This window comes from Anarrhichthys ocellatus, unplaced genomic scaffold (assembly GCF_004355925.1).
Source record: "Anarrhichthys ocellatus isolate YVR2014 unplaced genomic scaffold, GSC_Weel_1.0 scaffold71, whole genome shotgun sequence".
NCBI classification, from domain to species: Eukaryota; Metazoa; Chordata; class Actinopteri; order Perciformes; family Anarhichadidae; genus Anarrhichthys; species Anarrhichthys ocellatus.
The window spans coordinates 637931-655252 of NW_022280101.1; the positions used below are offsets into that span (position 1 = coordinate 637931).

The 17322-nt window shown below is 42.3% G+C and overlaps 1 protein-coding gene across 3 annotated transcripts in view; it reads right to left on the reverse strand.

The window, feature by feature from the left end:
* satb2 (SATB homeobox 2) overlaps positions 1-5762 on the reverse strand; it is a 52337-nt gene extending 46575 nt beyond the window's left edge. For all 3 annotated transcript variants that reach the window (XM_031873316.1, XM_031873314.1, XM_031873313.1), the window contains exon 1: positions 5693-5762. In XM_031873316.1, the coding sequence (XP_031729176.1) occupies positions 5693-5702 (10 nt within the window). In that variant the 5' untranslated portion in view covers positions 5703-5762. The remainder of the gene's footprint in view (positions 1-5692) is intronic.
* Positions 5763-17322: the final 11560 nt, after the last annotated feature.

Sequence of the window (17322 nt, forward strand, 5' to 3'; positions counted from 1 at the left end):
TTTCCAGGAAATAGACTCGAGCTGCGATTCAGAGGCCTGGTTTTTGGAGTGTTGATCAACAGCAGGTAGAATTTTGTACATATTATTAAAATCAAAGCAAAATGACTGAAAAAACACTATAAATCCAAACCTTTAGTGACTGAACTCACCAGTTTAGTCTCTGCATTAGGGAGAAACACTCTTCACCACCTCTCATTTACAGTAAAACATCAGTAATAAACTATGAAACACAGTGAACTCACCTCCTTTAACGCAGCCCGGGTATCAGACACCTGGCAGCTCCGATGCAGATGCGACGCGAGAATTAAGTGGAACCAGCCGGTGGCGGAGAGCCAGTCCGCTGCTCGCTGCTCATTCGTCAATATTATTTAATATGATAATAACGGTGACGACTGTGCGCGCGCGCGGGGTGAGACTGTTGGCATGTATTTTGCTTTACACCGGAATAAATGCAGGCCTAACGGCGATGATGAATATAAGAGAAAGAGCGTATTAAACAATTTCTAAAATCATAAAAAAGGAACAGTTTGTGGTTTTATCTTAGCAGGTTGTCGCGAGGCTGCTCGGTGGCATTCACGAGCCTCTTGCAGTTATTTTGATTTCATCGTTAGGTTGGACATAAAGAGCGCTACAGCCCAATTTAAAGCTTTATTTCTCACCATGCAGGCTGTTAAACCCAAAGTGTCTGCGGGTTGTTTTGGGGATATTCAGCTCCAAGGTCATGTGACCTGCGGCATCTGTATTTAAGCAAGTGTCTTTAAATCAATTGGACTGTTGGGAACTTGAGGTGGATTCACGTAAACATTTCGTTTTGTTGTTGCTCTACAAGCTCCCTTTAAATCTGGAGTATCATGCTTGTAGTTCATTCTTAATTCATTTCTGCCTAAATCCAGCGAATCCAGTATTTTTTGCGTCAATATTTAATCACTCTACGTGCACAAAATTTCACAGACAAAATACCGCAAAGTAAATGAGAGACTCGTCATTTCCCCTCGGTGTTTAAATATTTTAAACTATTTCTCTGAGATCAGGAGGAGAAGTTTGACAACTTAAATGCTGTATTGATGCTGCAGAGGAAGTGAACAGCAGACCACGAGCGTGTTGTGAACATCATCGCACTGTATTTATTCAGAGAAATGGTCTCTTCGTGTGCATTTTGCTTCATCTCGTCATGCAACCACATCCGGGCTGCAGCGGAGGCTGTGAATTATTGAAGCCCGGCAGGGAATCGTCAGCCTGCAGAGCTCCTCCGCTGCATCCCTCACACAGACTCACACAGGCTCACACGGGCTGCTTCCCTTTATCTGTTTCATGCATTTGTTTGGGTGGAAAGTGGGAGTCTAGGAGCCAGAACAAGCGTGAAAACGCTCCACAATGCCGCGAAGAAGAATGAAATATTGATCCCTGAATTATAAAAATTCAGAGGGCTGAATCATTGATGTGGGTTTTTTAATTTATTTTTGGCCCCAAAGCTTTGTGTCAAACGTGATTGTGATTGGAGAGTAATGCAGTTACAGTTATTGGGAACACATTGTGTCACAGGTAAGTGGTGTGTGTGTGAGTGTGTGTGTGTGTGTGTGTGTGTGTGCTGTGACCGATCACCACCTTACTACCCCCCCCCCAAAGAAAGAAAAGAATAACACGCTTTTATTTATTTCACATCCAGGGAGCGGACCGATTTATAGAAAGTGACCCTTTAGTGATTTGAAGCAGAACTCTGACACACAACTCATTTAAAAATTAAAGCAAGTCAGCAGAATAATTTAGAGATCTGGCTTGGATCAAGCAACAACAAAAAAAAAGAAACATTGATAAATGACAAAAGTTTGTTATTTTAGGCCTGAATTTACATCAAGGAAGTATAAAGAGAGAGAGAGATGCTAAACATTTACATACATTTACGTAAAAAACAATAAAAGAAACAAACGTTCTTTTGTGAACTGTTTCTATTCACTGTCACGAGCACATCTTTGACTCAGCTTTGGTAATGTCACGTGCCTGCAGCGGGGAAGCGGTTTTTCTATGATTTGTATGATTTGTATGATTTGTATGATTTGGTTGAGACTGTCTGTTGTCACCTTGTGTGTGTGTCTGACTGAGAAAAGCAGAGGCGTCGTTTGTGCAAACAGCGCGGCTGTGTGGTGAAGAGGAAAAGACAGAAACAAGAGAAAACACTGAGAAAAAACAAATAAGACCAGGCAACCAAAAAACTAATTATAAAAGAAAAGTGTCACATTAAATTAGACTTCTGCATCTTAGATTGCATTCATTTGGCAAAGCGAGGGATAATTCAAGCTCCTCTGGTGTCGTTATATTTTCCTGAACAATGACTGGATGCAAATTATCTTTCATAAAATGTGTTAATCAGAATTTTCTATGTGGGACAGAAGTTCATCAGACAAATGAAGGCAACAGGTCGGAGGTTGTGGAAAGCGTCTCACTACACATCGAAACAAACAAACTAAGTATTTTGATCACTTTGTTATTTAAAGTATTGACGATTTACACACGTGTTCAAGCGTTTATTAATCGGATCAATTTATTGTCTTTCGATGTAATATCAATCCGCCTAATGGAGTTCTCTTCGGGGTTTCCTCTCTCTCATGTCACCGCTTCATTTATTCATGACAGTGATGGTTGAGTACGAGCTCTCTGCTGTTCTGCTGGTAGTGAGGATGATGAGGAAGAGGATGAGGATGATGAAGAGTGAGACAACGAGTAAAAACAAAAAAAGGCCTTTAAGGCCAAAAATATGAAGTAAAGTCAGACATGGACAAAATACTCACAGAATCACAGAAACTACCTGAGGACGGAAACTCAGGTAAATAAATTATTTAAATAATAAATGATGAATGAAGCGTCATTAAAATCCGACCAAATTAGCCAGATATCTACTAGGCCTCCTACTACCAATAATAATAATACGAAATAAAATAGTAGATTAACAAGAGAGATTTGCTTATTTTTCCCACACAATAAAACTACTACTAATAAGAATAATGATGAGAATAATAATACATGAAATAGTAGATTAACAAGGGAAATGAGTTTATTTCACCCACCCAATAATAATAATAACAACGATAGGTACTATTTACAATAATCATAACAATCATAATAATAATGGTATTATGATAATAATAATACCCTATAGCATCCTGTTTTGATTTTCCTCCTCTTTCTTTTATTTCTTTGTTTTCCAGTGTTACGCTAAATTAAACGCTCGTGCTGGTTACGATCACCTCTAATTGAAAACGAAAGTAACTAACGTATAACGAACAACAGACGCGTGACACAAAACAGACTATTAAACAAAAAAACAGCAAAAATAAATAGATATTTTCTGCAGAACACGCATTTCATATTTCTGTTGGTTTCGCCTGATTGGAGCGAATCAAAGAGGTTTAAGATGTAAAGTTTAGACGCAATGGACTCACTTATTTCTGTCGTTAACACACAGACTTGTGGGAATTTCTCTCAGCAGTAAATGTGTGATTGTGGTGTATTAGTCCGTCTGTGTGCAGCTCTAATGTCCCTCTGGTTGGACTAAAGAGTGACCGATGGGCCAAAGCGCTGCAAATGGTTGTTTTTAAAGGATGTATCTCGTTTCCGTCGAGGATTAATTTGTCTTTTACGACACTTTCAACTCTTTCCCCAAATTGCTTCCATGCAGAGGTCACGACTCACGAGTCCATTAATGCTCCTTCACACCATGTTTCTCCCCGCAGGCCCCGAGAAGCTCCAGAGACTCACTAATACCAGTTTATATTTAAAGTTCCACCGTCTATAAGCTGTCAAATAATTATAAGAGTCATAATAATTATTATGTAAATTATTTAGTGAAAAGGTATTAGTTAGGATTTTTTTAATTAGATAAAAAAATAAATCAATATTATTCCTAATTTAAATATGTTTTAAATATGAAATTATTATATATTCGAGACTAAATATTCTATAAAGTTGTGTGTGTGTGTGCAAATGTTGACCTGAAATGTTCAAATTATTACCAAATTTAGATGTTTTTTTTAAATATTAAATTACTTATTTCTTGCCTTTCTAATAAATAAGAACAAGGTTGAGAATCTCAACCAAAATCTATTAATTAACAACTTATTACGGGTTTATTGATAGTTATCAACATTTACAATTGCATTTTTTATATTTGTTCTTATTGATGGTTTATTACTGATCTATATATTATTTATTAACCATTAAAGAAGCCAAGTTTACACACAAAATTTGTATTAAAAATTGCTGTAGTAGAAAGTGGTGATCAACACAACATGTGAATTTAAAGGCTGATTTGAGATTCATTTCTTTTCCTTTTAGATGTCGAGCCAGAAACACTTAGAGCTCTGCAGCAGCAGTAAAACAAACTGCAGAAGTTTAAATCCGTGCTTTCATCAGAGACAGCACGCTCTAATGTCCTTATATCTCAGCCTCCCCAATGTCTGGGCCCTTCTGAGCTCTGATACACACAACAGAGGATTGTTTTCCTTTTCGGTAAAAAGCCGTGGCCCTCGCTTTGGCCCCCCCACACAGCCTCCCAATAGGTTCTTACCTGAAATCAAATCCGCCTGCTTTAACGAGGGAGCTCGGGGGAGAGGGAGGAAGGCGGTTGTGAGCGTCAGCACTCTGCACTATGTCATCGGGCACAAGTATTTGACAGTTGGAATTATCTGTAAATACTTCATTAAACATGTGTATGAGTTCCCCTCTTGTGCCTCATGGTCCACTTCTGGCAAGATTTGCAAATGATAACATAAACACTTTGAAAAAGAAATTCAATTCTCATTTGAAAAGAATTGCAGAGGGGAGAAAAGGGAGGGGTGGGGTTGATTGGGCCCCACCAGCAACAAAACAGCGGAGGTCTCTGTAATGAGGTTTGGAAAGTGTGTTCAGTGTTTCTGGGTTTATTTGAGCTGCCAGAGGGATTGTCTTCCACATGGACGCCGCCACCAGACCTTCACGACCAACTCTGTTGCGTTAAACCTCGAGCTCCTCAAAGGGCCTCAGGCAAACGACAGCGGTGAGCCTAATTCATCTCGGGGCTCGGCCCTTAATATTCAGCCTCAATGAAGTCAATTAAAACTCTGACTGTTGGTACCGTGACATATACTCGTTTCTCTCCTTAAACAAAACAACACAGCGCCTAAATCGCAGAACAGACAGGACAGTCTTCAGACCGGTGCCAGTAAAATAAAATGCTCTCTGGCTCTAACATCATTTAAGGCTACACACACACACACACACACACACACACAGCAGCAGCAGGAAGTCACTCTGAATTCCACTCCGTTCCCCTTGTAGTGGTCACACAGTCACTCCTGGCCAACACATGCACTCATGTCAAGCTGTCTGTCCTAATAACCAGGCAGCCGGCCTCCTGCACCTGAGAGCCCCCACGTCAGGAGCAGGCCGATGTTTAGAGGAAACGGAAAGTGATACGGTTTAAAAGTGTCGGGTCTGAGTTGAGGCGGGAGGAGAGGGGAGGGGAGGAACCATTTGAAAAAGGACAAAGACACGGGGGGGGGAGGGTTTGTGGAGGCCGCAGAGCTGCAGACGCCGAAGCAAATAACAACAGCTCATACTCCCCATGATTGAGGAACAGGACAAGAAGGACGCATGCCTCCAAACATGTACACACACACGCACACACACACACACACACACACACACACACGGATCCTACCGTGAAGCATGCTGGTCCCCAAGGCTTTCTGGAGACGTGTCGTCGGCGTCACAGATTTTCCCTCAAAACAACCCCGTCTACGACCCGTCACCGCTTGGACACAGACGAGCAAACGGCCTTGTGGGTAAACTAGGGTGCACGAGGGTGGATGGTTTCACTTTGCAGCCCCCCCCCCCCCCAGGTGGGCGGGGCCCAATGCATTCAAAGTAAATGTCAATCATTTACTGTCTGACACCAATGAGGAAGCTTTTGTCTCCCAAAGTAAATCTCTGTGATTTCTCTAAAGGGAGTCAATGATTGAAATCTTGCATTGAGGGGGGACCCTGCGGAGTATTTAGTGCGTCTGAATGTGTGTGTGTGTGTGTGTGTGTGTGTGTGTTGGCTGGTTCCCGAGTGGCTGTCAGAGCGATACCGATCAGGCCGGCTGTGCGGAGGGTGCAGGGGTCAGAGGTGAGCGCGCTGCTGTGATCGTGTGTTTGTTATTGCTATGCTGCCCTTGGACGGGTTAACATAGCACACACTGCATCAGCTGGTCCGTGCACTTCCTCTGACACACACACACACACACAGACAGCTCGGTCAGCGGGCCAGTGAGAGGCGTCTGAGGGTCACTTCCACATGTGTTGATGGGTCCTGAGTGAACTAATCTAAACTGGTGAAATGTTATCCCACTGCAGGGAAGGCAGGAGCCAAATGGCCCCAAAACGGCTCTCTTTATCCCTAATGTTCAGATGAACAACCTGGGTGTGCATGTCGCTGACGGCTCAAGGCTTTAAAAGGTAAAATATAAAAAATAAAATATATATATATATAGAAAATTCTATAATAACAAAAACTCTCTTTAATTGTGTTGTTTACCTTTCACATTATTCCCTTTAAATGTAGATACATATGTCTAAGATGCCCTGCTTTTATGGATTAACCATCATACCAACTAGAAATAAAGAGGTGTTCTGCATCATTTTATACACATTTCCATGAAATTCCAATATATTTTATTTTATTTTTTATCTTATCTAAATGTTGGGATCTTCACTAATATTAAACAGCTGGTTGTTTCAACATGTCTTTCCTGCAAACTCATCAATAAAGTAGATTTTGTTTCCGGGTACCACTGATGCTGTGGCTCTCTACCTGTGGAGTGACGTTATGGTACATGTGTTACAAACCTTTGTTACATCAGTGTTGGATCTACTTTACGTTGTGTTTGTGGAACTGGTTTCGTTCTGTCCTTGCAGAAACATGCACGATACAAAAATCACAAATGTTCACAATAAAGATATTCAGTGGAGTGCCGGTGCAGTGGTGGAACTTGACGAAGCATATTTACTCATGTCCTTTACCTACTATAAACTACAAATATGGGGTACTTGTGCTTTACATGAGTTCCTGCATTTCATGTACCTTTATACTTCTACTCCAGTACTTCTCACATGTAAATATTGTACTTTTTCCATCTCCTTCCTGTCCAGTGTAAACCCCGTACCTCTACGTGATGCTGAATGTTTGTGATAAACTGAAGGATGACGCGTTTCCTTCATGTGTTGAGAAAATCCTTAATGTTAATAAACTCTTTAAAAAGTCTCTTGGATCAGCTGGAAAATGCATCTATAAATACTTTTACTTGAAGTATATTTTGCTTTTACGTAAGAAAGGTTTTGAATGCAGTACTTTTACCTGTAGTGGTGTATTTTCACAGTGTGGTATTAGTACTTTTACTTAAATCCACCGCTGTGGTTTGGAAAATACAAAGACCAAAACATTTAATAAATCAACTCTTACAAGAACGCGTGTGAGGATTTATCACACAAGAAACACGTCTTACATGTTTTATAATTCACTTTTTTCGAATGTTTCACACGGGAAATGAGTCGTCACATGCGGAAACAGCAATTTCACATTAGAAGGAGCTTTTCACACAAAGGCTCGTGTGGTTTTCAGACACTTTGCACGTGAAAAGATGAATGAATGAACCTCTTTTTGGAAAATGTGACAAAATGAAATGAACTAAGTCAATAAACTTTAAACAGTACAAAACCGAAGCATGACGAAGCATATGTTTTAAATCTTCTTAACAGTATTTAAGCCAGACTTTGATAACGGCTCATTAACGGTCAACACATTGAGTAGAATTAGATTCTGTTGGCGATGAGAAAGTCTTCTATGTTGACGTCCTTCAACACACAGTCACAGATCTCAGAGGAGTTGATGTATTAAATCTAGAGGCCTCGTAGCCTCCATACAAATGTAATAGCAGCCACATAAGAGAGCCGCAGAGGCAGCTCCAGCCGTCTGTAGCTGAGCCAGCAGAGGTATGCTAATTGAGTCAGAGGATAGTTCTGTGTGCGTCACGGGTCTCCTCCGAGTGTGGTGGTCGGACGCCCACCCACCTCCTTCATTTTCATTCTTCAAAACACCCAACAAAGACCCACTAATACAGAACATGTTGAGGGACGGCGGGCCGGAGCGCTGGAAGTGTAAGAGTGAGGGAGAGGATGAAGAAGAAGAAGAAGAGAGTATCCACACCGTTATTTATAGGCCAGTGAGGATTGTTCAGGGACCAGAGCCAGGCCTCATGGCTGCTATTCAAATAATCACCACACAGATACTAAGACATGGATCACTCCTGCTCAGCTGCTGCCTCCCTCTCCTGCACGTCCTCCGTTCTTTTCTAAAAGCTCAAAGTTTTATGTCCGATTGGGGCAAAAGCAGCTCACGAAGACCAGAGCGGGTCCTCTTTCAATCACATTGGCGGTTCGATCCCCGCTTGCCCCTGTCCGCATTTCGTAGTGTCCTTGCGCATTGTAAGGCGCTTTGTCCAGTGAGGTAGAAAGACGGTGAATGAATAAATGAAGTGCATTTATGATTTTACTAATAAATCCCAGCATTTAGTCTCTTTTCTGAAGTGACGCGGCGGACGTTGCACTTTTCTTTGCTGCTTTTGCATTTGAGAGAGTTTTCTACTCAAGGTGATAGTAGGTGTGTGCATGTGTGAGTTTATGTGCGTAACTGTCTGCATGCTCTCTCATGCATATGCAGATACTTGTGTGTGTGTGTGTGTGTGTGTGTGTGTGTATGTTTGTGTGTGTGGTGTTTTGCGAAAGCTGTGAAATGAAAACAAATGGGAATCCTAAGCGGGGTGAACGTGACGGATGGAGCTGCTCGGAAAGGAACAGAAGCATTAGTGTGTATGGAGAGTGGTCTGGTTTGGCACATGGGGTGTGTGTCTGTGTGTGTGTGTGTGTGTGTGTGTGTGGGGGGGGGGGTGGTAAAAGAGGAACAGGAATGACAACGCAGATGAGGGGAATGAAGTCAGTGAAGGTCTGACATTGCCAGAACCTGCCATGTGTCATTGATTAACCGGCTAGAGTTGCAATGATTTAGTTGACAAAGCATCACTTTAGTGCAGCGGATCCAAGTGTGTGTGTGTGTGTGTGTGTGTGTGTGTGTGTGTGTGTGTCTGTGGATTAATGATCCAGGGAAAAGCCAGATACTTTTTGACATGAACTGAGGTGCCAAAGTGATATTACGACATTGTTTTATTTCTCACCGAGCTATTTTTCTTTTATTACCAAGAGATTATTGAGAGTGACTGCAACAGTTTCCCGGAACAAGTACTCGCAAAAGGGATTCCTGCAGCAACAGTAAATATTAAAACTGGGAAAAAAAAGCAAGAATTTTTGTATAAAGTATGGTAATTGTAATATTAGTCAATTATAATGTGCTATAAATGAAATGCAAAGCTTTTCGTTTTAGTGTCTGGAATACAAACACAAACTTTCCGAGAGATCGACGTGCCTTTTTGAACTCGTACTGTGGGGTTGGAACTGGTTTCATGGAGCTGAATTTCTCGGAGATTACACAACTCATAAATGAGCATAAAACCACTCAAATCAAGGGAAAAATAAGGCAAAAAGCTCCAACAATGATGAGTTAAGTTGGCAGCAGAGATCACAATGTGTCTGGATCCAAAATGCGTGTTGAGCTAAAAGACCGTACTACTTACAATATGGCTGTGCGCGCGTGTGTGTGTGTGTGTGTGTGTGTGTGTGTGTGTGTGAGGTGAAAGGGCCATGTAGACTAGACAAGAGGAGTGGATAAGTGAGGGAGGGACAGCAGCAGCCGACACTTTTCTCAAACCGGAGCTGGACCTGTTTTATCTCAGTGAGAGGAGAGAAAGAGGGAGCGAGGTCTTTGCAGGGACAAGGCCAGGCTCGGAGCTGTGTGGCTGGGGGGGGGTCTGTCTGTTTGTCTGTGAGCTGTGGAGGGCCTGCTCCTGGGGCTAACTGATTAGGCGATAATTTGAGGGGTGTCTTGAGGGGAGCAGCCCCCTTTTTTTTTCGCCCACCACCACCGCCCATGGGAGGCTGGAGTAGGTGCAACAGGACCCCGAGACGTACCAACACACACACACACACACACACGCATGCATGTGAAATGATGGATAAGCAGACGTGGGGATTGAGAACAGGAAGTGATGATTTAAACAGAGCACCAGAGACGCCAGTAACAGAGCTACTTACCCTCTCTCTCTCTCTCTCTCTCCAACTATATGCACACTGGAGGGAGCAGGTAAGCTTTGAATTAAATGTCACGCTCACCAGTGCAAAGGCAGTTAATTTAAAGCGGCTGTAATCAATATTTCACGAGATCAACGATGGATCACATGAGTGCTTGTATGTGAAAAGTATTGCTAGTCGTGATGAGGCTAAAGAGAGTCGTCCCCTCAGCTCTACAGAGATTTTTTTTTCAGCAAAAAAAGATACATCATGATATAAGGTACTACTGTTGAATAAAAAAAATATATCTTTAGGCCACAAATTACATTGCATTAATGTGTCAATTGTACAACAGTGGAACATCACGCCACAAAAGGCCAAACCAACTATACATTCTACAGATGCAGCCAGCTGTGCACACAATCAATTACAAATACACAACCACCTTCCTCAGTGCAGCCGCACGAGAATTACTAGAAAAAGAGACAAAACTCAGACAAATGCACACAAAGAAAAAGGTAAATAAAAAGCATATGGACACCTCGATGGGTGGAATAAACAATATTAAGCTACATACATTAAATAACCGGAAACTTATTGTGGAATTAAAAGCAACATATATTGTTGATAAACAATGTAAACTCATATATTAAGATAGCTGCAGTTTTTACACAACTGGGAGCGCGCACGCACACACGCGCTCGCGCACGCACACACGTGGTTTTACAGTTACAAGGCTCGTTCGAGTTGAACTGCGCCTCGACTGGAAAGCAGACGAGAGCAGGCGGACGTAGAAAGGGGCGTTGACAAAAAACTGCGTTCAAGTCGGACCGTTTTCAGCCGCCTGCTTCTTCTTCTTCTTCTTCTTCTTCTTCTTCTTTCTTTCTTTTGCTTTGTTTGGCGGTTGGCAAACAGCTTTCGGGTGCATTACCGCCTCCCACTGATCTGGAGTGTGGACTAAGAACTCTAATACGACAACCAAACGAAAATAAATACATATACATATATACACACACATACATATACATATGTGTGTAAATGAATAACGATATGTATATAAATATATATATATATATATATATAGAAAAAATAAAATAATAATACATTTCTTTCTCAATTTCTATTCATTAGTGTTGTTGACTCCAACATTCCAGAAAAAGTTTCCAACATTTGTCACTAAAGCTTTCCTCTCCAATCTCTCTTAGACCTTCTTTCAAAACTTCTCTCTCTGACTTGTACCTCTGACAGGACAATGAAACATGGTCCATGGTTTCTTCTTCTCCACAAAATTTACACTTTCCATTATTATGCTTTCTAATAACAGAGGGAACTGTTCAGTCAGAGTCTTCAATCAGAGGAGCGGCGGTTCGATCCCCGGCTCCGCTAGGAGCATGTCGATGTGTCCTTGAGCAAGACACTTAACACTAAATTGCTGGTCTTTAAGTTTGGATGTCTTTTCATATATTGAACTATGTTATTATTATAATTGAGGATATAAGATTGGGCATATTTTAGTTCTTGGATGTCATATTTATTTAAACATTTATATAAATAAATATATGTGAAGATAGCGTCATTTCTAAATCATACAACCGTAAATTTAAGAAATTTAAAAACTGAACCAACTGTCCAAACATCACAGCTACATAAACAGGCTCCACACGGAGGAAAAGCAACGCTGCAAGTTTCCATCAAACAATTGTGCTTTTCTATTAATACATGTTGTGATGCTTCACAATCATTAATCGATGGACACATTCAGTGCTCTGACTGAAAACATGTTGACATCAAGTAGGATGTAGGCTTTCTCAATAAATATCTTTATTTACAGATGCTAAATAAATAACCTTATATATTATTATTGTTATTGCACAACATGAGACTAGATGGCTATTAAGCCAACAATCTAGCATTAAGTATTACAATTAGACAGAAAATTAGGATTTACATTTTTTTATACTATATTTATCCTGTTAATTAAAGATAAATTTGTCTCTGCATTTGACCCATCCCTATATATGAGGAGCAGTGGGATGTCTTTGACATGCGACACGTCAAAGGTCAAGGATCGAACCGCCTACCTTGTGGTCACCAGACAACCCTCTTAACAAAGTGAGCCATGGTCGCCCACCTTTACCAATAAAGAAAATCTAAGAGCCAATCAGCTCTTTGATCCGAAGACAGCAAGAAGTTTCCCATCATGCCCTGGGGTCATGCAGTCGGTGGAGAGCAATTCTGCATCGCCTGGCTCTAAAATCTGCGGCCGCCTCGCTCACGTGAGATCATCGTTACGCACGTTTTCATGACGTCAGAGCAAGTCGGACGCAAATCTACCCAGCATGCATTGTGCGCCGATCGCTGGTGATCGATTCTGCGCACGCCTGGCTCAAGTCGAACGAGTCTACAGTTAGTGAGCGTATCGTCGTACTCACGTGTCTTGACGTCATTCTGCTGGTCTCGACCCAGGTTCGGCTTCTCTGCACTACCAGGCTCCACCAGTCAGTCCACTCTAGTCCCAGTATAACCAGTCCACTCAGCCTCTCTGTCCCACTGCAGCTCCTCAAACTTTACAACATTAGCCTGTTAGCATGTCCCAGCATGCACCTGGCCCTGGGTGTGGTTGATTTGGCGTTAGCGAGCTCGCCGGCCGGTGATTAAATAAGTTAGATGCACATTTTTTAACTATCTAGCTAACAATAATGCTAATATCCACCCATAATTACATGATTCATTGCATTATTGTGTACGTTTTATTCGGTTTACTAACTGCTAGCATCGGTCACACATTCCCGTCACTGAACGTAAATAGGTAAACGTTACATCGTTGCGTCATTTCCGGGTGCGTCAGCTGCGTGCAGAGCGCTCACCTCTGACCTCCTGCGGCCGCACACACACCAGCAGCTTCTTCTCTGGTGGAACATAAACAGGTAGATTAGAGGTACTTGTACTATACTTGAGTATTCCATTTTATGCTGCTTTGTACTTCTGCTCCACCACATCTCAGAGGTAAATACAGTACTTTTTACTACATTCATCTGACAGCTTTAGTTACTTTACAAATGAGAGTTGTTCATCCCCCTCCTGTCCGGTGATAACCACGTAACTCCAGATGTGTTGAATGTTGGTGTTGAACTGAAGGATGAAGTGTGCGTAAAGAAAATTCTCCTCCTTCTTACTCTAAAAAACCCTCTTTGATCAGCTGGAAAATGAATTGACTGAAAGCTGAAAACAGGGCTTTCGGAACATTGAACTGCACTCTGACTACTTTTATTTTAAAGTATATATTGCTGATAATACTTTTATAAGGTTTTGAATGCAGGACTTTTACTCGTAGTGGAGTATTTTCACAGTGTGGTATTATTTACCTTCAGTAAAGTATCTGAGTACTTCTTCAAGATCTGCAGCTGTAGATTTGGCTCCTTTCTTTGCTTCCACTCTCACACAAGACTTATTGTTCTTATTTTGTAATGGATGCAACTTGAAATGTAGCAAAGTACACTAATTATGATTCAAAAAGTAAAAGTAGAATTACATTTTTTTTTAAACAATTGTAAACTTCCACCCTTGCTAAAAAACAACAACCTACTGCCCATGTCTAGCTGCCCAGCAGACATATTTATAGCCTACTGACAGGTGTTTCTATTATTTTGTCCACCCTATGTATATCAATGAGGGTTGGACAGACAACAGAAACACCTCTCTGTCTCACCAGCCCCCCAAACTACATCCTCTAAAATGAGCATTCAGTTGAATTAACACCTCTCTAAAACGGTTTCAACAAAAGCTTACATTATGTACATAATAAACAAATTAAAAATAAACACAGCAGCCCATTTTAGTCCAGTCGCCGTGAACCTTTCACATTCTAACCAATACAGACAACATAATAGCTGTAATTAAAGCAGCGTAGGATATTTATTGCAGTCTGTTTTAAGCAAAGGAGCTGATATTTATCTGGTAATTACAGGTACTAAAGCTCAGCCCTGCTTTGTTTCCCCGGGTTGTTTGGCCATTGCCATGACGCTCAACAAGCGGCCCACAATCTCCCATTAGATCAGATGCTATTAGGGCAGAGAGGAGTCACTGAGCAAACACTATCCCTGCCTTTAGAACTGGGTTATCTAATCTAGTCAACAGGGGATGAGCTGGACTTTGGAGTTCACAGACAGGACTGTTTGGCACGAGGAATAAAACGCCACTCAAAGATCAGAAGAGTCTTCATTGGTCGGTCCCCCCCTACCCCCCAAGACGGCCCTCCTTGAGCTTTATGAGTGGGCATCAGATAAGAGTTTGTGGAGGTACTTTGTTGAGGGTCAGATAACGTCTGGTGCTGATGATTGGAGACGTGGTCCCGACTGCATTAGATGTGCTTCAGTGGAAGGTTTTTTCTAGTAGCATTCACCAAACCGGCTGTTTTGTTAGGAGGCAGCGAGGGAGGATTATGTGTTTCCTCCTAATTCATTAAATGATATGAGTCACATCTTTGAAACAATAGTCGCTGTTGTTCCTCCTATCCATACGGGCCCTGAAAACATCCCATAACACAATTTGTATTGTAAAGTAATGTAATGTAAGAGACAGGAGACAAAAATGTAAAAATGCATTTCAAAGTTCAAAATGATTTGTGTTTTACAGACAGTGATTTCTTGCTGAGCTGCAGAGGAGAGATAGTGGCACAAAGAGGGAAGTTTGCACTAAAAACACGATAATTTTGGACAACACCAAACTGATTTGGAGCGATTCTCATTCAGGACGAGCTGTTCTTATTGGCATGTGAGTAATGCATTAAAAAAGAGCCCCATCCCTAATGCTTGATGCTGGATTGAGCTCTCGATCTGCATTGAAGTTGGCACAGAATTCTTAAGGGAGGACACCTGAGCTCAGTGTGTAAATCCCAGCCTTGTCCCAGTTATTTACCCTCTTCATGCCTATTAGACTTTGCTTCACACGCTATAATAGTCGTATTTGTTTCGTCGTCTCATTCATGCGATCATCCTCTCCAACCTTTTTTCCCAATGTATGAGTCCTCCATCTCCTTTCGCTGTGTCTTCTGCTTCACGGCTGAGAGCTTTGGTCCGGGCGGTGTATGCGGGCCCGGGCCTGGACCCCGGCCTGCCCAGCGTTAGGCTAAGTGCCTCTGACAGCCCACCGCACAGTTATTAACTGTGATCCGCCACCACAGGGGCTGGGCAACCCCGCTCTGAGGGGAGGGTCCACCAGAGGGCTCTGCTCACACAAAGACCGCTTTCACCTCCCTGGCTGTCTCCTCTGCACTCCACCATGTATCCCCCCTGCTAATACATATTCACATCATTTCATATACTGTGCCTCTTTTTCTAATATGGCTCTATTCATGTGGAGCTGCTGGGAAGCTGCTCTGCCAACCGTCCAGGCGCCTGACACAGAGGGGCGCTGAATAAAAAATGCTTTTAGGACATCTATGAAGGCGTTTCGTTGATGAGGGATTACTGGAGGGCACACATACAGTAAGATACAGTAACATACAGCCTAAGGCATGTACAAGCGCTGCTCCCTCCGGCTTTATGTTGCGTGCGGGAATGCCGTCCGTACACTCGTGGCTTTCATCCATATAGGTGGTCTGCAGTACTGTTTGTCCTGTGCTCGCCCTCCAGTATCCCAGCCAAACCCCTCCTTTTCTCTTCCTCAGGATGTGGGAGACCGGAGAGACATCAGCCCTCTTCAAACAACAACACAACACGGGTCATTAGATGACAAAATTGGGGGAGAAATAAATAAATGTTAGTGAGGGGGAGGACAGAGAGCGAGAGAGAGAGAGAGAGAGAGAGAGAGACAGACAGACAAGGAGAGAGAGTGAGATAATGACAGTTGACTATGTTTAGCCCCCAGAAAGGCATTGGGATAAACAGCAGCTCGTCCCGAGCTAACAGAGGGCTTTAAGTCGCTGAATTGAAAACCCCCAAAGCCACTTTTTCCTGCCCACATTGGCCATAATGAGAGCCCCGCCATTCAATTGTTGAATAGTTGAGGCTTTTCCCTTTGAGATGACTGGCTTTAATATAGCAACACGACATACACAGTGAAGCAATGGACGTCCCCAGCAGTGTTCAAAGCCGTGGCGGGATAAGGATACGGCTGACATGTATTATTCCTTACAAAAGCTGCCCTTTGTTTGCTTTATGCTCAGATCCCACAAATTGCAGGCTTTGTCCGTCAACATTTCTTATTTCGGGCAGAGCCCCCCCCCCCCTCTCTCCCACTGTCCTCCACAGACTTCTTGGTATGTGTATGTGCTTCACGGCATTGATAACTACACACACACACATTGAAAACATGTCACATGAGATGACTGTTTTGAGTTCATCCTCGCTGCAGCTCTGCAGTGGCCTGAAAGAGAAGGAGGCAACTTGTCACTCTGTGCGCTGCTCGGCTCAGACATGAAAGGCGACATTTCCAATATCCTATCACCCTAATAAAGGTCTCTACTTCATTATAGAGGTTTATTCTCAGTGTTCTTATTTTGTTACTCAACCACCTCAGTGTGGAAAGGAACATCTAATGATTGGATATTTGTTTTATTGGAGAAATGAAAAGATAATTTAGTTTGGAATAATGGAATAGAACCAAACGGTAAAGTCATCACACTATGTGGCCGAGAAATATTTAATTTATTTTGCTGCACATGCTTACAAATAATACGTCAGCTCATTCATTCTGCAGACTTCTACCTATTTGACTTTGTGTTGTGATATGTTATAATAAATTGTTGTCAGAATATGACAATTTTTGGGGGAAAACAAATGTATCATTTCCATGTTCCGCTCTGGTGTTGTTTTGGGAGCTGTACTCTTTACAAACCCTGCATTTGACAGGTCAGGCACCATTAACCGAGCACACTGCCGAGTCAGAGCAGGTCAAAACACCCATTGGCGCCACCAACACACACACACACACACACACACACACACAGATTGCTCAATTAGCCCTCCTTTAGCCTGCGCCTCTCTTAACCCTGCAGCTATGCTTATAAGTCATTACTCTCAGGGTCAAGTGTGATCCCTGTGCTTATCTGCATCAACAACTGGCAAGTGCAGGCGTACTCTTGCACACACACACACACACACACACACACACACACACACACACACACAC